This window comes from Gastrolobium bilobum, unplaced genomic scaffold (assembly GCF_033153095.1).
Source record: "Gastrolobium bilobum isolate Gb01-03AN ecotype WA unplaced genomic scaffold, APGP_CSIRO_Gbil_v1 utg693, whole genome shotgun sequence".
In the NCBI taxonomy this organism is placed as follows: domain Eukaryota; kingdom Viridiplantae; phylum Streptophyta; class Magnoliopsida; order Fabales; family Fabaceae; genus Gastrolobium; species Gastrolobium bilobum.
In genome coordinates this window covers 65349-88380 of record NW_026895687.1, presented here as the reverse complement: position 1 = coordinate 88380, position 23032 = coordinate 65349, and the positions used below count along the sequence as shown (strand labels likewise).

The following is a 23032-nucleotide window of genomic DNA, read 5'->3' as shown; positions in this document are numbered from 1 at the left end:
AAACAAACATATCTCTCGTTTAAAACAAATCAGATTGTCAATTAATACAAAACAAACTCAATTGAACCTTCAAAGAGAGATCACAGATATCAGATTGTCAATTAAAACAAAACAAACATATCTCTCATTTAAAACAAATCAGATTGTCAATTAAAACAAAACAAACTCAATTGAACCTTCAAAGAGAAAGATTTGTTTGATTGAAAGAGTATTTTATATTTCTATATTATCCGTAGAGTGCATTATACCACTAGAATACAATAGAATTCGGAAATGCAGATCGATTTTCATTCCATTAATTAGTATAATTCGTACTAATTAACATACTTAAAGAAATGAGAATCAGGCCTAAAAAACAATTGATACAGGTTGTGATCCCTTAACTTAATTAGTAGTACCCCTAAAGTCCACTCCTTCCCCAAACTACGAGTGCAATGAAAAATGTAAAAAGTACCATTAAAGCAGCCCAAGCAAGACTTATTAGATCCATGTAAATTTTGTCTCCTATCTCTATCAATATGAAGGAATTTTTTCATTATTGTTCACTTCTTCTTGTATTCTTTTTTGTTTTATAATTCACTCAATATGAAATACTTTATTATATTCAAATACTTTCATATAATAATAGTAGAATCGCGGGTACACAGATATCAAATTGTCAGCCACGAGAAACCTTGTTTCATTGAATTATTTTCTCTTCAACCAAACATATCTCTCATTTGCAAACAATTTCAAGGATATAGGAGAGAACTCCATTTTCATGATTGAAGAGCTAAACAAGTAATATAGGAACAACCTACAGTTACAAATCCACAAAGAACAAAAACTAAAAAAGGAAAAATAAATAAATAAAACTAAACACAACTTCTGTTGGAATTTATATATATATATATATATATATATATATATATATATATATATATAATTGTGTAGACACTCTATTGGTTATGAATAAGAAGTTTGGTAATGAAAGGGTGTGTCTTTTCGTCGACAAACAGATGTATCTTTTCATCCTAAATGATGTGTTGTTTCATCCGAACGGATGTGTTGTTTCATCCGAACAGATGTGTTGTTTCATCCTAATGGATGTGTTGTTTCATCCTAACGGACATGTTGTTTCATCCTAACAGACATGTTGTTTCATCCTTGAATGGGTGCCTTTTCGTGTTGAACGAATGTGTCTTTTCGTGTCCAACGGATGTGTTGTTTCGTCGTCGAATAGGTGCCTTTTGAAACGTGACCGGTCAGTGTCTATAAATAGACACTGACACCTTCATAAAATGGATCCAATTTTCTGCACTGAAACTCTGCCGGAATTTTTCTCCTTCCGGTTTTGCATATTCCTTTTCATACTCCGGTGTGATTTCCTCTGGCATATTGTTGTGTTCGTTTGGGCTGTTGATTGGTAGTGCCGCCATTCTTCAGACGAAATCCGTTCTATCCTGGGAGACAAGTGTCCATCAACCTTGGGCATCAGTGAGGGGGCAAATTGTCTTAAGGAGACACGTTCTGTGGGCTCGGATTTTTATTCCTCTGATACTGCATATCATTATCATTCTGTCTCATATATCTGACAAGTAAGTCTGTTCTTATTTTATTTATAATTGCACAGTGATAATTCTGATCATCTACCCCTTCTGTTCTTTACATGGGTTCAAACCTCTAGTGATTTAATATCACCCACTGTCTTCAATAACAATCTTAAGACAATTTGGTGTTTTGAACCTGTGATCAGTATATTATATTTCTTTTATATACTGCTCTTTATTTATTACGTGATTATTGTATTAATCTGTGTGATTGATCGAAAATTCTGTTTGTATAACAAAAATTGAATTTATAATCTATGTTAATAGAATTTTCATTTGGGAAGAAAATTTCCGAGAATGTTCTTTTGAAATTTATCGGTAATGTCTTCGTGCAATGGAACAAATTAAAAAATAATAATAATATATATTTTTTTTTGACAAAAAACCTCGGGATGATGTCTATGCTTCATGTACGATTTTGTCTTTACATGAATTGTTGAAAGTGCATAACATTTGTGTTACTCGATTTTCGTGATTCTTATTACTTTTGAATAGAATTTGGAATTGGGTGCACAGTGTCAGTTTTTGCTTTGCAGTTACCATTATTTTACATATGTATTTCTTATTCTCTTCTCGAACTGCGTGTTCAAATTACTTGGTCACAAAAATGGATTATATGATGTATGATGATATGGTGACATTATTCTTATTATTGGCTTTTCTCGATAAACGTGCCATAATGGTTTTGCAATAATGGTTTTGCATAGCATTTGAAAGTTGAATGCATAGTTACTGTTTTCATCTTGATATATATGATTGTTTTTCGATTTGGATATCGATTTTTCTGGTTTCATATTGGTTTTGAAATATAATTGCTTTTCGATTTTTGTGTTGGAAATAATAATTGTGTTTGAATACTGGAAGTTAAAAACGGTGCAATAATACATATTGCTTTTGATTATCTGTTTTGGAATTTAAAAAAAAAAATTCTTTGACGCTGGCATTTCCTATTCAAAAATTGCGTACCAATTTGGTACCAAAACGATGATTACCTGAAATGGTAAACCATTGTGACTTGTGAGTGTAACACTTACACTATGGGTTGTCCATTTTTATTTGGCTTTTCATTTTCAAATGTGTGTACAACTGATATTGGCTTTAATTGAATTTGCAGTGAGGCCATTATTATGAAAAAAAAAATTGGTTTTTAAACGTTGCATATATTTGAAATTTGAAGTTTAGTAACTTCTATAGTGCAGAAAGATGAACGAAAAGTTCAAACATGTCGGTTGATGTATTTCCATTAATGCATGCAAGTATATTATGTATTTAATGCATTACATAAAGGGAGGGAATATATGTAAAATGCCATTGGAAACTTTTTGGTGAATTAAAGTTTTAACTGTCGTGAAAACATTGCTATATAATGTTTTGAATTTTGTGAACTTTTTTCTAATTATATGCATGGCTTTATTCTAAAAGAATTGTTTCGTGAAAGACAACCATGATTTATGATGAATCCAGTTTGATGGTTGATGGTCTTTCCAAATTATATTAAGTCTTTTGTGAAATGGCTTTATATATTTATAAGCATGGTACCAAAAATTGATATATGACCTTTGGTTTGATGTGCTTATTTTGATGCTGGTTCAATGAGAAATGCAGTGAAATTTGATGCCATTTAATGGTATATAGTATGATAAATGAGAAATATTTATGACATGAGTATTTTGTTATATTAATTATTATGTGTGAAATGTTATGCATTTATTGGCATTCAATTGTATATGGTACACTTAATGGATTTGACGGTATATGGTGGTGTTTGATATCCATTAACCCGTGACTTATAAATGTGAAAGTTTTGACTTTATGATTTAGGCAAGTGATAATTCTTGCTTAAAAATGCACTATGTGCTTTGATGGATATAAAAGCCTTATATCTAGTGAAATATTTGATACTATGTGAACTTAAAAAGCTATCTTAGTGATGGCATGATCAAGGTCAATGGATGACTTTGAATATTGTAAATGACATGATGATTGTGTATCATTTTAGGGTTAAATTGGAATTTATTATTTGATATATGTGTTATAGTCGAATAATGTTAAATTGAAAGGTTAAGGTATTAAGGAGCGATCGAGGGGGAGATTATGATGTCCCTTTGAGGAATTTTGTTTAGAGTTTGAAATTTTACACCAAACGATGGCTCCTTATGCTCCACAATCCAATGGGATTGTTGAGAGGAATGATGTCCTCTTTGAGGAATTTTGTTTAGAGTTTGGTACTATATATCAAACGATTTCTCCTTATGGTGTTGCAATTTAATGTGATTGCGTATAAAGAACCAGACATTAAATAAAATGATGTTGTTGATGTCTGGTTTATGGGGCAAAGTCATTTAATGACAAATTATATAATCAGTAAAGTACCCCACAAGAAAATTAAGAATATCCCCTATGAAATATGGAAAGGTAGGGAGCCTACCTTGAATTATCTTTAAGTGTGGGGGTGTTTGACAAAGAGCATACCATACGACGTATGGAAAGGAAAGAAGCCATCCCTGAAATACTTTAGAGTGTGGGGGTGCTTGGCTAAGGTTGCGGTTCCTAAACCCAAAAGGTTGAAAATCGGACCTAAAACTGTGGATTGTGTATTCATCGGTTATGCACTTAATAGTAGTGCTTATCGGTTTCTAGTGTATAAATCTGATGTCTCAGATATACATGCTAATACGATTATTGAGTCAAAGGAAGTTACTTTCTTTGAAGACGTATTTCCGTATAAGAGGATACCTGAATCAAGTGGTAATAATAATGATCAGGTTGTGATACCTCAGGATGCTACAATTGATACTGATCCTGTAGAGGATATAGAAGATGAACCTAGACGTAGCAAGAGGCAAAGGACCGCCACATCTTTTGGACCTGATTTTATGACATATTTATTAAAAAAATGAGCCTCGGACATATAAGGAAGCTATAACGTCTCCGGAAGGACCATTCTGGGAAGAAGCTATCAATAGTCAGATAGAATCTATCTTGTCCAACCACACTTGGGAATTGGTAAATCTTCCTACTGGCAATAAGCCTTTAGGAAGTAAGTGGGTTTTCATAAGAAAAATGAAAGAGAATGGCACTATTGATAAATATAAAGCAAGGCTTGTGGTAAAAGGTTACAGGCAACGTGAAGGTCTCGATTATTTCGATACTTATTCACCGGTTACAAGGATCACATCCATTAGGATGTTGATCGCGGTAGCTGCATTGAATGGATTACAAATACATTAAATAGATGTTAAGACCGCCTTCTTAAACAGCGACCTGGAAGAAGAGATATACTTAGAACAACCTGAAGGTTTTGTTTTGTTGTTCCAGGATAAGAACGGAAAGTTTGTCGCTAAATAAAATCCCTTTACGGGTTAAAGCAAGCTCCAAAACAATGGCATGCGAAATTTGACAATGTTATGTTATCAAATGGATTTCGAATCAATGAGTGTGACAAATGTGTCTATGTTCGAAATACTGAAAAAGGATTTGCCATTGTCTGTCTTTATGTAGACGACATGTTGATCATGGGTAGTAATAATCAAATGATTAAAGCTATTAAACAGTTACTTAATAGTAAGTTTGATATGAAAGATATGGGGATAGCAGACGTTATCCTAGGTGTTAAAATCCATAGAACATCTACAGGGTTGGCCTTATCACAGGCTCACTATGTAGCTAAGGTTCTTGAGAAATTCAAGAGTTTGAAAATAACTCTTGTGAGGAACCCTGTAGATTCTAATCTGAGTTTATTAAAGAACACTGGTAAAGCTACATCACAAAAGCTATATGCTCAAGTGTTGGGAAGCCTGATGTATGTTATGAAATGCACCAGACCTGATATTGCTTACGCAGTAAGTCTGTTAAGTCGCTTTACTAGTAATCCAAATGAAAATCATTGGAAAGCTATGGTAAGAGTTTTGGGATACCTGAAGTATACTCAAAATTTTGCTTTGCATTACGAGAAATACCCCTATGTTATAGAAAGGTATTGTGATGCAAATTGGATCACCGGCTCTAACGACACTAGATCCACAAGTGGATTTGTGTTCACCCTTGGTGGAGGTGTTGTGTCTTGGAAATCGTCCAAGCAAACCTGCATTGCAAGGTCAACCATGGAAGCAGAATTTATTGCTTTAGATAAGGCCGGTGAAGAAGCCGAATGGCTTCGTAATTTTATTGAGGATGTTCCTAATTGGCCAAGATTGGTACCATCTGTATGCATACATTGTGATAGCCAAGCAGCTATTGGAAGGGCCAAGAACGTCATGTATAACGGTAAGTCTAGACACATACGTCGTAGACATGATACCGTAAGACAACTACTCTCGAATGGAATCATTTCAATTGACTATGTTAAGTCTAAGGAAAACATAGCGGATCCGTTAACCAAAGGGATTCCTAGAGAGTTGGTTGAAAATTTGTCGAAAGGAATGGGTTTAAGGCCTATCAATTGTTGAGCATTGCGGTAACTCTACCTAGAAGAGTGGAGATCCCATGAACTAGGTTCAAAGAGACAACTAAGTGATGGTCGACTGTTTAAACACTGTGGAGTTTTTAAACTCATACTCATTCCTAAGACAAGACAGTGTATTTATGAGGGTAAGCACTTAGGCTTTTAATGATTTCTTAATCTGTTGTGTTCAAATGATGTATAGTGAGTTACATCACAAGAAATCACCTATGTGAGTGTGAAGTGAGGGCCGCTTCTATGAGAATTTTTCAAAGGCCGATTCTCTAAAACACTCGCAGAACCAGGCAGGTGTCCCACGGCCAAAACGGGCACAACAAAGGACCAACAATGCTAGAGAAGCAATTGTGTGACTCCTATTGTCTAGGTATACACTAAAGGTTGACGGTTCAAGTCGACCTAGACCACCGATTGACCGAGTATATCCGATAGGTTTCCACTAGAGAAGGTTCAAAGGTAACTCCACCTATCTCGATGCAGTTGTTTCTCGTTGAGGAAATTACACTTTGCATTTATATTCTTATGCATTTTTGTCACGATGATTTGACTTCTTATCCATGTGGGGGATTGTTGGAATTTATATATATATATATATATATATATATATATATATATATATATTGTGTAGACACTCTATTGGTTATGAATAAGAAGTTTGGTAATGAAAGGGTGTGTCTTTTCGTCGACAAACAGATGTATCTTTTCATCCTAAAGGATGTGTTGTTTCATCCGAACGGATGTGTTGTTTCATCTGAACGGATGTGTTGTTTCATCCGAACGGATGTGTTGTTTCATCCGAACAGATGTGTTGTTTCATCCTAATGGATGTGTTGTTTCATCCTAACGGACATGTTGTTTCATCCTTGAATGGGTGCCTTTTCGTGTTGAACGAATGTGTCTTTTCGTGTCCAACGGATGTGTTGTTTCGTCGTCGAATAGGTGCCTTTTGAAACGTGACCGGTCAGTGTCTATAAATAGACACTGACACCTTCATAAAATGGATCCAATTTTCTGCACTGAAACTCTGCCGGAATTTTTCTCCTTCCGGTTTTGCATATTCCTTTTCATACTCCGGTGTGATTTCCTCTGGCATATTGTTGTGTTCGTTTGGGCTGTTGATTGGTAGTGCCGCCATTCTTCAGACGAAATCCGTTCTATCCTGGGAGACAAGTGTCCATCAACCTTGGGCATCAGTGAGGGGGCAAATTGTCTTAAGGAGACACGTTCTGTGGGCTCGGATTTTTATTCCTCTGATACTGCATATCATTATCATTCTGTCTCATATATCTGACAAGTAAGTCTGTTCTTATTTTATTTATAATTGCACAGTGATAATTCTGATCATCTACCCCTTCTGTTCTTTACATGGGTTCAAACCTCTAGTGATTTAATATCACCCACTGTCTTCAATAACAACTTCCAGGGGAGATGTAGACAATGCATATAAGAATCGGATGGTAAGCCATATAGGGATTATTTAATTAGATTCATCCTCTATTTAAAGCCCCTTAGAAGCACCTATCAAGAAAACTTAACTCTGTTCTATCTGTCAAATAAATAAGACTAAGCCACTGAAAATGATAACAGTTTGCTATATCCAAGAAGGTAAGACAGAAAAACTCAGGATCCAAATAAAGGAAATAAAATAAATCTGCTAGAGAACATGACGAGGTATTGCAGAAAACAAAACAAGAACAAATGATTTGTTCACAGATTTGGGACAGAAGACAAGAGAATGAATCTTATGAGACCATAATAATATTTTAAAAAGGCAAGGGAGAAAAGGCCAAGGTCAAGAGCAAAATATATACGACAAATCTGGCAAAAGCAAGATCAATCTTAAACATAATGCACAAACTAAAGGCAAGCTCCAAAAAAATAAACAAAAAAACACATAACAAAAGTATGTTTTGATTGCATAATTTGCATTCTATCAAATACTGATTCAAAATAGCTGCTGTTAACAGGTAAGACTTAGGTCATTGCATCTAAATAATTTGGATATCTGCCACTCATTCTGAGTAATGGAAAGTAAATATCAACACTATATCGTGATTTGCCTCTCAATTATTCAAATTCAATATCTCTGTAAAGAACCTTGGGATACACCACTCCAAAAGCTAGCTCAAGGGGTGAGAGTCCCCAAGGCCTTATAAAGGCCATATTAGTTGCTCATCCAATTAACGTGGAACTATATATCTCAACACGCCCTCTCACGCAAGAGCCCTTTAGGCTAGAAGCGTGAAAATTGCACAGGCCCATTTTTTGTTTACCTTTTTGTGCTTTTTTTTATTTTATTTTAATTCCATTTTTTAAAGTGGAGGACGGTGAGGCTCTGATACCATGTAAAGAACCTTGGGATACCATTAAGAATATAATAAAAAAAAACTATAATCATTGCATAAGACATTAACATTAACTGAGCCACAGAAACAAGGGAGCAGATTTATGAAGCAAATAAAAGGTCCGACCAGTAGCAACATTCTTATATGCATTGTTTACATTTCCAGACCAATAATCATCATATCAGCTTTATTCCTCTTTCTCACCAAAATCCATATATGACCGGAGATTTGAGAATCGAAAGAGACTTACCGGATTCTGATTATGACCGGAGATGTAGACGACGACCGACGACGAAGATGAAAAGGACCAGCAGCCTCCAGCCCTCCACTGTGAACGAAGATGAACGAACGAGAGAGAGGATAGGGTTCAGACTTTTTAATTTTTATTAACTATTTTTAATTTTTTTATTGTAATTTTATTTCGTTTTTACAAAAAAAAAAAAATGTCAAAACGTGTTCACATTGTTAACTGCGTGTCGAATTCGGTTAAATTTATTTGTCTCACTAGTCAACGTGTTTCAAAAAGTTGATTTTCCCCCCAAAATCAAGTATCCGTGTTTCAGAGCTTATTAGTATTTATCATCCCCTGTGATGAGGATAACCAACAAAGTGATAAACCCAATTCAAACCTCGTTAAGATTTAAGACTGGCCATATAACTGTTGTGAAGCCCCAAATAAGAGCCGAAAAAGTATGGAAGATAGAAGGGAAATTAGGACAATTCTATTATGGGTGACAGTAATCACAAATATAGATAGATATCAAAGAAGAAATCTGTGCAAATAACTTGAAAAACACACCCATATAGAATAAGTTTATACCCTGACTTTCGAGTCAATACCTTTTCATAAATAATATTCACTTCTAAACTTTTATTATTTCTGATTTCTCCCATCATAAAATTAGAAATAAGACTTTTGGAATGTATACATTATAATGTCCATGTCAAATAAGATGCCATCAATCCCTATAACTTAATCCATATAATTTCACTTCAAAAGGGCTGTTTCTTTAGATAATTTACAATACATATTAATGATATTAATATGGGTTGAAAGCAATGTTCGCTACATAAGCTACATATGTATCGTAATTAGATCTATCAGTCATCACATATATCAATAGAGCCAATGAGATCAAGTATGTATGTATAACATGAAAATTATATGTAATGTGATCTAAATATGTCTTTTTCTAACTTGTCATACTCTATTATCGTAACTAAATAAATGACTGAGAGCAACTATCGTACACTTATAACTTAGTCCATTACATGATATCAAAGATTTAGAATCCATCGAGATGAATATGTCATACCTTCATCGTCACGTGATGAATATGAAATTATTTTCACTACTTATGAAAAGGAAAAAAAAAATCCTTTTTTTTTTTGAGTAATCTAAACATCCCTTTTTTTGTTATTGCTAGAAATTTATTTTGAATCCTTCTTGACTTGACCTGTGTCTTGGAGTGTCATTTTATTTTGAATCCTTCTTGACCTTCAAGACACCTTGGGCAACGAACTTAAGACCGACCAGAGTCAACACTTCACAATAAGACCCAGAGTCAACACTTCACAAAAATAAAAAAAAATTCCTAAATTTTAGTTGAAAATTGTTTTTAGGTCAAAGATGATCATATTTATAATTATATTTTTATGATATGACCAATTTTAAAATCGTTATTACCCATCTCATCCCATCGCATCACAATGAATGTGCCGTTCCTATTGGGCCTGATAGGGGCAAGCCTCGTAAATATCACAATCATTAGGGTTATTTTCCCTCTCTTTTCGTAATTGCTGTGTTGTCATTCTCCTGAGCTGGCCTTAACCTTGTTCACTCCCTTCGCTCTTCGTGTCTTTCTTTAAAATCGCCCTCACACTCAGTCTCAGACACACTCCCAAATTCAAACTCCTACTAGGGTTTGTCTTTCGAACATCCCTCGAATTATCCCTGTAATGCATCGGAAGCCCCCGATTTTATCATGGAGCCAGCAATGTACGGACACGCTAACCCCATGACCATGTCCGGACAGATCGGAGACGGAGAAAACGACGACGGCTCCGGCGAGGTCGCCATCGACGGCCACCACCACATTCAGTACGAAACGCATGCTCTTGAAGAAGATAGCGGTGGAGTTGGTGGTAGCGGCGTCATTGAGGATGTTAATTCCGATGCTGTATATGTTTCTGGCCACGGTGGTGATGGAGGCCTTGAATTGTCTTTTCCACGATGCGACGAGTCTAGCCAGCTTACGCTGTCGTTTCGTGGTCAAGTTTATGATTTCCCTTCTGTTACACCTGATAAGGTACGGTTTTCCTTAGTCACCCGAAGTAAAAGTAAGATTTTCCCCCTTTTTTTATTATTATTTTTTGCCGTTTCGATTTTATTTTTTTAGTAATTCAACGTTGAACCAAAAGGATTGTAAAATTCCTTTTGGTTGCTCGAATGGGCCCAAGCAGCATGCAAACGAAGAAAATTGATTATAGTTTCGCCTATTGCCTTCAAGTTTTTGTTCATTCACCTAAATGGACGAACAGAGCGTTTTATTTTTATTTTTATTTTTATTTTTGAAAATTTAAGAAGGAGGAACTTTTGATAATAAAATTCTGCATTTACATGATGATAGGTACAAGCGGTATTGTTACTGTTGGGTGGATGTGAACTATCTTCAGCGGGTTCGGCAAGTGTGGATACTGTGCCTCAACAAAATCAGAGGGTATTTTCTGATAGTAGTAATGCTACTCACAAGCACTTGTATTAACATCACTTTACAATTTACTATACAGCTTAGATAATTATCAACTGATCCAAGCTACTTATCACCAGACATTAGCATAATGATAATTTGTCATTTGTATATACATTGAAGTTAGGTAGTAAATACTGATACCGGATTATAACTATCTTAAAGCTACATTGTGAGCAGTCCTAGGCAGGAAATACTTCTACCAACCTGCAGTTTGCTAGCATAGGTTAATTTTTTTTGTAAATAAGTTAACTTTTGGTGGAAAATATATTGATATCAGGCGATCGTTATCATGAAACTACCTAGTGAAAGGTAAAGTGATGCACGTGTGATGTGAATGCAAGTGTGTGAGTAGCATTGATGTTCAACTGTACCTTGCTGAGTGGCATTCTCTAATTCTTTTGGTCCTGCTGCAGGGTTCAATGGAATATCCTGCAAGATGTAGTCAACCACAGCGAGCTGCCTCATTAATTAGGTTCCGGCAGAAGAGGAAAGAGCGATGCTTTGATAAGAAAGTTAGATATGGTGTACGTCAAGAAGTTGCACTCAGGTCTGATAATTAACGTACCAGGGTTTGTAATATAAACTTATGAGTATTTAGATTGAATATTTTGAACCCAAAACAAAGTTGTTTACAGTCTGAGGTTAAAAGTTGGTGCTGCTTATATGACAGATCCATCATGTGAACGATGATTGGGAATGAGTTTGCTTCTTTAAACCAATTTATAGATAAGTGGTAGATAGAATATGATTGAGATTATATATATGTTTATATACATAAAAGAAAAGATCTGGTAGCAGGCTGGCCTCTGGGCTTCGTTTTACTTAGAACTATGTTTGCTTTGAGCTTCATTTTACATAGAATTGTGTTGGGCTTCAGGTTTCATTTGGCATAGAATTGTGTTCAGCTTCAGACTTTATTTTAAATTGAATTTTGTCTTATTTTAAATAGAATTGTGTCGGGATTTGAGCTTAACTCTTTGGAAACTAGTAAAATTATGGCCCAAGCTCAGCCGTATTGGCAGTTCTTTTACATAAATATTAGCTTTAAACTCTTCTCTCATTATGAAGTGGCATAAAGTGTAGACTGTATAGTTAGTGGGTCTGGAAGAGTTTAGTTTCAGTCTTGTTACCAAATTGACTCTATGACAACATATGTTGAGGGGCAATTTTAACTTGGATGATGTGGAGCAATTCAAACATACACTATAGAGAAGCCTGGCCTTTTGAACTGTGGAAGAACTGGATCTGAACTTAATGTCTAACTTCTTTATGGTATGTTTACATATTAATGAAGGGAACCTTGGAACAACGGTTTACGTTGTCGCCATGTGACCCGGAGATCACAGATTCAATTCATGTAATCAGCCTCTTGCAAATACAAGGTAATACTACCTATTATAGACCCACACAATGGGTTTGACCCTTCCCTGGTGCGCCTAACATCAACTTTATAGCACCCGGCTGCCCCCTTTGGGTTTACATATTAGTGAAAATTGATGTCTGATAGATTTCTAATTTCTAATTTCAAATAATATCATTTAAACTTTGTAAATGTAATGACGTGAATTATTTTGTTCACTTTTCACTTTATGCCATTTATTTTATGGGAAAACATTTTGTTCTTTTAAAGGATCTAAGTTATGTCCTTTCACCCCTTATAATTATGTACTCCGGGTAGATATTAATTTAGGTCCTTTAAAAGGACAAACTATTTTCCGTTATTTTATATATTAATTTGAGCATGTTTAGTATTCTTACTATTCACACCTTTCGACATCCTAGATTTTTAATTCAGTACATAGATTCCAAGATCAAGTCCATCGTACCTCTTTTAAATAGGAACATATTTTGTTTTCATTATCTATTTCATTTCCTTGAAATGAGTTTAGATTTTCAAATTTTAGAAAACACATTTGGTTGCTGGGGAATTGGGGTTTACTTTGTTACCCCTGTTTTTTAATCAAGGGTACCATTGCCCAAGGTTAATTGTCAAACATTTATTGCTTGTTGATTTTATTTAGTGAATTTTCAATCATTTATGGTGAAACTACTAACAAACATTTGTTTGACAATTCACATTGGGTATAGTACCCTTATGATTACTGACTAATTCCATAACAACTCTGTTGGTTCTTATAGTTGTTTTTATAATTACAATGTTGCCAGTGTTTTCAACTTCATGTTTCTGAAAACGATGAAAATGACTGTTTGTTGTCTGATTTAGTCCCTTTTTGAGAAATGTTTCCTATGCATTTTCATTAAAACCCAACCAAACACGGTTTCAAACCTGTGTTTTGTTTTTACTGAAAATGAAAATGGGAAGCACGCTGTTGATTTTATATTTAGTGAAAAAGTTTTTGAAAGCAATCCTTCATATCTCTTATAAATGATTGATTTCCATGCAGAGATTTGTAAATCAGATGATGGCAAATATTTTTTTTTCTTATGTTCCTTTGTTGTGAGTTAAATATTGACTCACAACAATAATACTGTTAACAAGAAACTAATGAGAGCGGTTTCATGTTCCCCCTTACTAATAAAATTTTAATTTACTAATAAATTTTGAGTTTAATGCTTACTGTAACAGCATCCTCCATCAGTATGTTGGATGCATGATACATCAATATTTTATATCTGCTAGAATGAAAGGATGAACAACAGTGCCTTGTGATTTGCTTGGTACATGTAATGTGTACATTGGTATGTACAGTTGTATGCTTACTAATAAATTTTAATTTACTATAAAATTTTAATTTACTAATAAATTTTGAGTTTAATGCTTACTGTAACAACATCCTCCATCAGTATGTTGGATGCATGATACATCAATATTTAATATCTGCTAGAATGAAAGGATGAACAACAGTGCCTTGTGATTTGCTCGGTATATGTAATGTGTACATTGGTATGTACAGTTGTATGCATTGTATTAACAAACAACTTGTAGTCAACAGATATTAACAGTCTTTCTCAGCAAGAACTTTCCTTGGACTTGATATTGCTTTTTTAGATGTACTTAAAAAGGAATCATTTGTCTTCTCAGTAACTGCTCCATGTTATCTATGTTCCACATTTTTCTAGTTGCTCATTATCGTAGCAGTAAATTTTTATTTGTGTCAGTGCCTATTTCTTACTTATCTGATGTTTAAATGTAGGATGCACCGTAACAAGGGTCAATTTACTTCATCTAAGAAACAAGATGGAGCTAATAGTTGGGGTACAGATCAGGAGTCGGGGCAGGATGATAGTCAATCACAAACCTCGTGAGTTTCGTGTTACCTGTATAATCTTATAGCCAAAAGATGTTATGAGATTTGGTGGTTGGTGCCATTTGAGTTGTTATCCATTCTAGCTTAAGGCTTATTTGATACAGTCTTATATTTCACATTATTATTTGAGACTTGTACCTTGTGTTAAGATGTTACATGCATAATGAAGCTTTTTTCCCTTGACTGGGATGTCTCAAACTTGGTGTTTTACCATCTCTTTTGTTTAGATGCACACATTGTGGCGTAAGTTCAAAATCCACCCCAATGATGCGGCGAGGACCATCTGGTCCACGGTCACTTTGCAATGCTTGTGGGCTTTTTTGGTCAAATAGGGTTGGTATCTTCTTGAGATAGCTTTTTTTGGAAAAATTTGTGTGTATATTGAATGTGTACACTCATATAACTAATATATACATTCTTATGCATGCACATCCCCTGTTCCTTCATTGTATTGGAATTTGTAAATGCATACTGTTATATGAATTTTTAGCTGTGAGTTGGTTTGTAAAAACCTATAATATCAATCTTTTTTGTATAATCAATCAGTATTTTCAGAATTCAGTTTTTTTATTTTCCCTCTGTTTTTCTTTTTAAATAAATGCCCATAACAGAATGTTTAGATTTTGAAGTTTTCTCTGGTTTAGAAATATTTAAGATATGTCTGTTTGGCTATAACGGATGTTTTGATATATCCTGTGGGGCTACATGATCCAATACTCGTACTGAATATGACATGCAATGCATATGACCATGAAGGTGTGCCTTTTGGTTCTTGATTCTATTTCCACTTCCAGCTGCATTGTGGACATGACGGTGGGGAAACATAATATCAGGAATTTCACACAAAAGTGAGAAAATCTATCGGGGTATTATGTGTGGTCTTTTCTGAGAAAATACCAAAATCTTGGGAAGTCTTGTTGATATTACTTTTAAACTACTTTGTTGTGAACCATTTTCTTCTAAAAGTAATTTAATTTTCTTTTCTTCTCATCTGCAAGGCATATTATATTTTGCCTAGAGGGACGGGCAATTATATTCTTTGTGAGCATTAATTCAAATTTGCTCTACTGTGAATCTGCAATTTCTTTTATGCTGAATTCTGAGTTGTCAGTTGTCCCACCTTTTAACAATGGTATTTTGCAGGGTGCTTTGAGAGACCTTTCTAAGAAAAATCAGGAACACTCTCTTGCACCATCTGAGCAGGTTTGCTTTCATTCAATATTTATTAATCAGTGTGGTAATATGTGCATTTTGTTACCCTCCTTTTTTTGCATCTGATGACCAGGTTGGTGAAGGCAATAACTCGGACTGTCGGACTCTTATCCCTACGCCTAACGATCTTGCTGCTTTCTCTGAGAATGATAACTCAGCTTTGGTAGCTGATCGTTGAGTTTTCCTGTTACAGAAAATGCTAGGGTCGTTGAACTTGGCATTAGTAGGTTTGTAGTAATTCCTTTCATATTGACCGATAGGATGTACAGTTATAGCAATGCTCTCATCAATATAAGAGGTATATTTCTATTGCTTGGATCAGTGGCATTAACTGTTGATCTCTGAATGTATAGCCTGGAATTTAAATGATAACTCGGTGATCTTGTACCGGGGCTTCAGTCTGACCTAATACTCTTGGTAACACAAAAAAATAAAATAAAATGGATTCTTGCAAGTCAATAAATTAGATTTACAAGATGAAATCCTTAAACCTTTATCATGCAAGTAATTGTGGCTATACAATTTATGGTTGTGTTTGATGCATGTTGAGAGACCGTACAAATAGAAAAGTACAATACAAGCCATTGAATCACAGTATTGTTTTTGTTAGCTGTTTGATGATCAATGCACAGGACTAGGTATTTTGTGATATCTGTGGATATAGTAATGTAAAATTTATTGTAGAATTTGTGTTTGTATTGTTTTGCACATAATAAAAATTGGATAACGAAGGAATGAAGGTTATTGGTTTTTATCTCTTCTGTATTGTGGATAAGATTTTTTAACCTGGTTTAGTGGAGAACTTTTTTTAAGAGATTTGTGTTGTTTTTACAGTTGCTTTTTGCCCAATATTTATGCTATTTTAATCAAGCAATATATATATATATATATATATATATATATATATATATATATATTTTTTTTTTTTGTGTGTGTTATATTGTTCTTTATTTTTATCAAATTAAAGAGATTGTGTATATTTTTTAAGTTCACCAATGCCGTTTGAGTCTTCTGCACGAGATTGTCATGATTGTTGATGAAGACTGCTAAAATAGAGGTGGAAGATACAAGGATGACATCCCTTATTGAAGTATACCTTAATATTACATGGAGTAATGAATTTTTCTTGAACTTGTACTCCTTTGTAGTTATTTGACATCTTGCTTCTACTGTAGTTTTGTAAGGAATGATTTAAAATCTACGTATATATATCATAGTTTTGTGCATATATTCTTTCTCTAATACACATGGGGAGGAAAGGAATTAAATCTGCTTGGTTGGTTCTTACTGCAGTAGTCTGCAGCTACATACCAAATCCTGATGTTACCAGGTGGTCAGGCTGATTTAATATGTATGTATTTAGTCCTTCTAAATATAGCAATTTTTAATTCCTGATTTTTAACATTTTAGGAACCAAAAATTTCTTTCTTCTCATATGATCCTTGAGTTGCATTGCCACTCGAGAAGGTGGTTATCTTAGCTCATTTCATGAAATAGAGTAGACTGCAAAACGATCTACACAATGAAATATAGAGCAAATGGATTAATTTAAAGATATAGAACAAAATTAGTGATCAAAGGATATGTCCAATCTTATGAGATTGATTACCAAGAGATATTTGCACCAGTTACAAAGATGATTTTAGTCAGAATTTTGTTAGCTTTATTATCTAAGTATGGTTGACACTTGTATTAATTTGATGTCAAGAATACCTTCTTATATAGAGGAAGGAATTTATACGTAGATTCGACCTCGTTATCAAAAGACATTGCATGCTACCATGATGTGTAAATTGAAGGCGGCCTTGTATAGTCTCAAATAGTCACTGCTGGCTTAATTTTCAAGCATATAGTTTGTTAAACATTCTTCTTAATAGGGAATTACAACACCAATGTTGATGACATAATTGTGATTAGAAATGATGTTAAGGAGAAACAAGTTTGAGCCAATGTTTAGCTAAGGAATTTGAGATCAAATCACAAGGGAGGCTAAAGCATCTTTGGGAATTGAAGTTGTTCATTCGATACATAAAACTTTCATCTCCCATAAATATGTCAAGGATCTTAAGGAAACTGGAAAAACAACATCCAAACCAACCAACAACTTCAAACAAAATGCAAACTAACTACTTCAGAGAATGTGAGGTTTGGTAAAGAGTAGAGAATTGGGATTTGAGTGCTTTCATCTTCGTTGTGTGCACTATTTTTTATAATTAAATTAATTGAATAGCATTTTTTAAAGGAGGGCAATTTTAAGTAATTAAAATTAAGGAAAAATATTTATCATTTTAAAAGAAAGTCATTTTATTTAAAATTATTATTATTTATTTAATATTTAAATTAAAAAAAATCTCTCACTTTCCCATCTTGATTTCTGTTTCTCTTAATATAAAATACAATAGTTTTGATTAAAATGACATAATTCTGTGTCTTTTAAAATGACAAACATTAATCCCTTAAAATTGCTAGTTAGTAGAGAATGTAAATAGATTGCTAGAGTGATATTAGCTCTGCCCTAAATGAAGACAATATATTTTTCCAAACATCATAAACAGGCCGAAGATGAAGAGAACAATGCTAAGAGAAAGCGCTCTCGACATGATTATATAATTATTGACTTACATTACATGATTGCATTCTCCTACATATCATGGAATTTGTGCATACAAAATAGGGTTCGCTTTTTTGCAGTTACTGCAGATAAATTATCTGCAGTAAGCCAATACAACGTCGTTTTGGGGCAGAAATCATGGTGTTTTTGTAATTTTAATTTATTTCAGAGTTATAATAGTCTTTATATTTATAATTTTTTAAGATTCTAATACCAAAACGACGTCGTTTTGGGAATAAATGCAGATAACTTATCTGCATTAACTCCAGAAATATATTTCCCTACAAAATATGGCGTTCACATTTGGTTTTTGTCCAAAAGAAAAACGAAACACGGTAAACGCCTCCCTACTTTAAAATTAAATTCTAGTCCTTCACAGAGCTACTTATTTCTGAAAAATTGTGTGACTAACTATTCGGCATTTGTATGTAGTTTTTTGGTGCCTTCAGAAGTGCTTTTACTATTGGACACCATTATTGGTTACTTTTTATTCTACTATTTTGTTTCCTAATCCAGGCAAAACATTGAAGTATTTGTATGATAAAATCTACACGAGAGAGAGAATATTGCATTTATTCTAATTTTGAAACTATAATCAAATGTCTGTACACAATCATGTCAATCTTATAATCTTCTATTTTCTGAAAATTTAAGGAGGCCTAAATTACCAGACGCTGAAGGAATTTAGAACCTGGAAATGTTTGATAGAGATGGTCGCAAGGTTCTTGATCAACCGTAAGTGAGGCTGACAAGAAATAGAACACGTTAGATCGGCAAATGTTGCGGACAAGTAGTAGAAAATGTTAGACGAGATGAATGCAAGACTCTTTATCAACGATGACCAAGGTTGCCAGGGAAAATATACTATGAATCTATCAAAAGCAATTATGCATTTTCCGAATGTGAGTCCCAAGTTCTCTTTCCATTTTTGGTGTCCCTCTTCTCAAGCTGTCTCTCTGTCAAGTGTTCGTTTGAGGTACCTGCTGATTGAGAAAGATAGCTGTCAAGGTCTTGTATCCTTTTAGTCATTTAAGAACCAGATGAAAAGTGCTTCATGCTCAGCTGAAAAGCCAGGATTCCTTTAGATAAACATATCTATTCATGGAAAGCTTCATAGGGTGAGGATCCACTTGAAGAATCACTGTCAAATGGAGTTGTCTCTCTGGGAGATGATGGTAGTGCTTCTGTTTGTTGTGAGGATGAACCTGTGAAATATTGACAATTCAGTCCTCACGTTATCAAGTCAACAAGAAAGGAATAGACTAGCAGAGATGAATTATCAAGATCAGAAAGCAAAATATCAAAATATGTCCATTGACTGGGGATTTATTTTCTAAAGCAAAGACAGATTTCACCATAAACAGCACAGCTTTGAATATTTAATTTTCAAAGCTGACATACGGCCAGCTGGGAAAGATAATTTGCAATTGCTTTAAAGGTTAGATTCAAGAAGCCAATATAATCCTAATATTAGGGTATTCAATTTCAAACTACCCAAGGAAATACATAACCCCAGAAAAAAAAGTAGGATAGACAACCAAAGTAAGTGGATATAACATATGGCTAAGAGTTTAAATGACAATCCAGAGGTGGAACAAAATAGTGTCATTCTACTCATACTAAATATGATTTCTAAAATAATTGAGGTTACTAAAACTTGAGTTATTCACTTGGAATCCAATAAAGCAATAGATAAACTAGCGAATTAAGAGTCCATTATACATTTCTTGATTCTGTTCATCTCTCCAATTTTATTAGTTTTTGTATTTGCGTGAGAAAGTGAAGAAAAATGAAAGAAAAGGAAGGAAACTGATAAATTGTAGAGAGGAAGGAAGAGTGTTCTCTGTAATTTGTGTAACTTCTATTTACCAAATGAACTCAAGGCAGATTTCTCATATTTATACAGTCAGTAAAGAACAGTTGGGAGACAACTTTCTTAACTGAATCCTACGGTAGTTGTAAGTCTGTTACAACATACTCTGATACAAATGAACAGACTCAACTATTTCTATTTGTTAGAAACAGAAGCTCAGAACTAATACGCGTGTGAAATTCTCTAACAAATTTAGATATAAGAATCCGGTCTCTGATTTTTCTGGTATGTTATCTCGTAAGTCATTTTCTACTCACAATCCTAATCGTCGAAGGTTCCGTAGAGATCTTTTTATGTACATTAATTATTGTACTATTGTACTTTACCATGTACTGCCATATTACTATTTACATAGTAATATAAATAGGATATCAGAGGACAGTATATTTCACTGACTCATCTACACTAATCAGTGTTTCTCCATGATCCTCTCTCTCTCTCAGTAGATCCTCCTTGACAAAGTCATTTGGAAGTGCAAAATTCCCTCCAAAGTTTTCTGTTGTTTATCTAGCAGTACTTAATTGGGTTGATCCAAATGAAATATTGCAGAGTTGTAGACCTCAAACAGCTCTTTCTTAGGTTCAGCTCAGCAACAATAGCCCAATTATTTCTGTATTGTAAAAAGCTACATTTCTATGGAGTAATCTATTTCGTATTCTTGATGAACGTTGGGTGTATCGTATCACCTTGGAGCAGTTTCTCATTATACAATTAAAGGTTTTGGCGTGAATAAGGTGGGTATGAGTTTATGGAAGTGGCTGTTTTTTAAGTTCTTTGGTGTCAGCGTGAAATGCACTTATTTCCAATGTGCTTTTTTTTTTTGGTGGAAACGAATGTGCTTTTTGCCTTTATGTTTGTTAGGGGATAGGATAATGTTTATGGAGACTCTTTGGTACTTTGCTCATGGTTGTTTCAAGGGATTTCTATTCCCGGTCAGAAAAGAGAATAGAAACTTTGATGAGTTCTTGATCCATTTTGGCTAGCATTTTTTTTGGATTGTATTTCTTTGAAGCGGATTTCTTTTCCTCCTAATAATATACTTTTGACCAAGAAGTGCATTATCTCCTTTCTTGCTAATAATATTTTATTATTTTATCTTTTATCCAAATTATTAAAAAAGGGAGGATTATTTTACTCCACTGTAAGTGTTACATTCAAACTTAGTCATTGATCTGATTTACATCCAATGCCCTTAATTTATTACATATGTACTTATATGAGCTGTTAGATGCAAGTGGAATTAACTGTTGAGATTGGATGTTAGATTTTTTTTTGTTTTTCCCCTTACAACGGTATAAGTTAATCCTGCACCATGAAAAAAATTGTCCACAACTGTAATGAATAATAAATAGTCAAAAAGCAATAACATGGAAATGACTCTAGAACAAACCTTTTTGTCCTTTAGAGTGGAACTTCTTAGTGTGCCGCTTAATAAGCTTTTTAGCTTTTATGATCGTGAGCTGCCTAGCAAAAGGAGAGATCTCCACATCATTTTCACTCCAATCTCCTTGAAATTCATTCTCTGCATCACCTCTCATTGTCTTGAGCACAAACGCCTTTGCCTTGCGGCGTTGAGTACTAAATATTCCTCTAACGGATGTTACAAATCCATCACCCGCTCCATCACTTGGTCGCTTGGGCCAAGATGGTGGATGCTTATCAGATATTCCCACCTGGCCTTCATTGTCACTAAAATTAAGGTCTATTTCTGTAACACCAGCTCCAGTAGGCTGACTCTGACCTTTGTCTTTAAATTTCTTACCCTACATGATCCATGACAAAAGACATTTAAAAGAATTGAGTAGTAGCAGTTAATGATAGTCACTATATAAATCTATCGTATTAGCAAGGTATGATTTTCTTGATTAGCAAATGCCATTTAAAGGGGATCACAAATGCAACAGTTCCACTCAAGTTTGTTTTAGAATATCTCCATAAATTTGCAGTGGCATGTATGAATAGCGTATATTTCTACAAAGGAAAACACCAGGGTATATAGTCATTCTCATTAACAATAAAATGAAAGGTAAAAAGGAAATTCTAAGTTATTCATCACCTGCATTCCAGTCACAGACTTTAGGACTCCCCAAATGATGTGCTTCTTAACTCGTGAAAAGAGTCTTCGCCAAGTCCCAGTAAACTCAACTCGGTGAAATTGATCCATCAGTATTTTCAGATCGTTTATGACAAATCTTTGTCCTTCATATGTAACACATAACTCCACCTGCAAGAAAAAATACATGATTTTGCCATAAATCGGAATTACTGCAACATAAGTGATGATAGATAACAAGTGACAACTTCATCAAACGGTCCAAAACTATCAACCTGGCTAATTTTGATGTTGTGAAATTCCATTATCTTTTGCGGCCTAGATCTCTTCTCTTCATGTGACTTAGCCACCTTTTCTTCTTCAAGAGATGAAAGACCAGCTTTGACACCTTTGGAATCTTTTGATTTATTCTTAGTTGCTTCATCTTGTTGTTCATTAGAGCCGAATGGGCCATTTTTTTGGGAAGAAAAGCTTTGTAATACAAGTTCATCAGCTACAGATTCTGCCACAGTCTCTTCCCATGTTCTATCAGAAGAAGACGTCCTTCTCAACTCAGGGGTTGAACCAGTACTAGGGTTTGCTTTGACATTTTGTGCTTTGGATGCCTGCAAACAGTTACCAAACTCCTTACGGTGAATCTATCTTGCATCTTAAAATGTTATAAATGGGATAACATGGAAAAAAAAAAAAAGAGGAAAAAATAAGCTATATTCTTCCCTATCCCTTTCTTACCAATGCAGTCTGGCATGAGCCTTCCCTGATTCTATTAATATTATTACTTGAGAACCATGTTTAAAGGGATATTTGTGAATGGCTTAAGAATTCCTCACAGCCCCATTAATTTATATTATATGATTTACACTCACTA

The 23032-nt window shown here is 34.3% G+C and overlaps 2 protein-coding genes across 2 annotated transcripts in view; one reads left to right on the top strand and one right to left on the bottom strand.

Moving 5' to 3' along the window:
* Positions 1-10253: 10253 nt before the first annotated feature.
* LOC133291481 (GATA transcription factor 25-like) lies at positions 10254-16484 on the top strand. Its single transcript, XM_061489749.1, has 7 exons — positions 10254-10702; positions 11024-11113; positions 11560-11693; positions 14302-14409; positions 14643-14748; positions 15559-15618; positions 15701-16484. The coding sequence occupies exons 1-7, from the start codon at positions 10379-10381 to the stop codon at positions 15803-15805; spliced, it is 927 nt and encodes a 308-aa protein (XP_061345733.1). The 5' UTR covers positions 10254-10378; the 3' UTR covers positions 15806-16484.
* A 2376-nt stretch (positions 16485-18860) lies between these two features.
* Positions 18861-23032, bottom strand: part of LOC133291475 (protein SABRE-like) — a 53851-nt gene continuing 49679 nt past the window's right edge. The window contains exons 20-23 of the mRNA XM_061489745.1: positions 22440-22744; positions 22168-22335; positions 21502-21874; positions 18861-19443 (exon numbers count right to left, since the gene is read on the bottom strand). Of these exons, the coding sequence (XP_061345729.1) occupies positions 19334-19443; positions 21502-21874; positions 22168-22335; positions 22440-22744 (956 nt within the window). The 3' untranslated portion in view covers positions 18861-19333. The remainder of the gene's footprint in view (positions 19444-21501; positions 21875-22167; positions 22336-22439; positions 22745-23032) is intronic.

Bases quoted from the DNA above. Each gene is read 5' to 3' on its own strand.
- LOC133291481 (XM_061489749.1), top strand. From the start codon at position 10,379: ATGGAGCCAGCAATGTACGGACACGCTAACCCCATGACCATGTCCGGA. The intron at 11,114-11,559 runs GTATTTTCTGAT...GTCCTGCTGCAG, and splicing joins TGCCTCAACAAAATCAGAGG to GGTTCAATGGAATATCCTGC. The intron at 14,410-14,642 runs GTGAGTTTCGTG...TCTTTTGTTTAG, and splicing joins GATAGTCAATCACAAACCTC to ATGCACACATTGTGGCGTAA.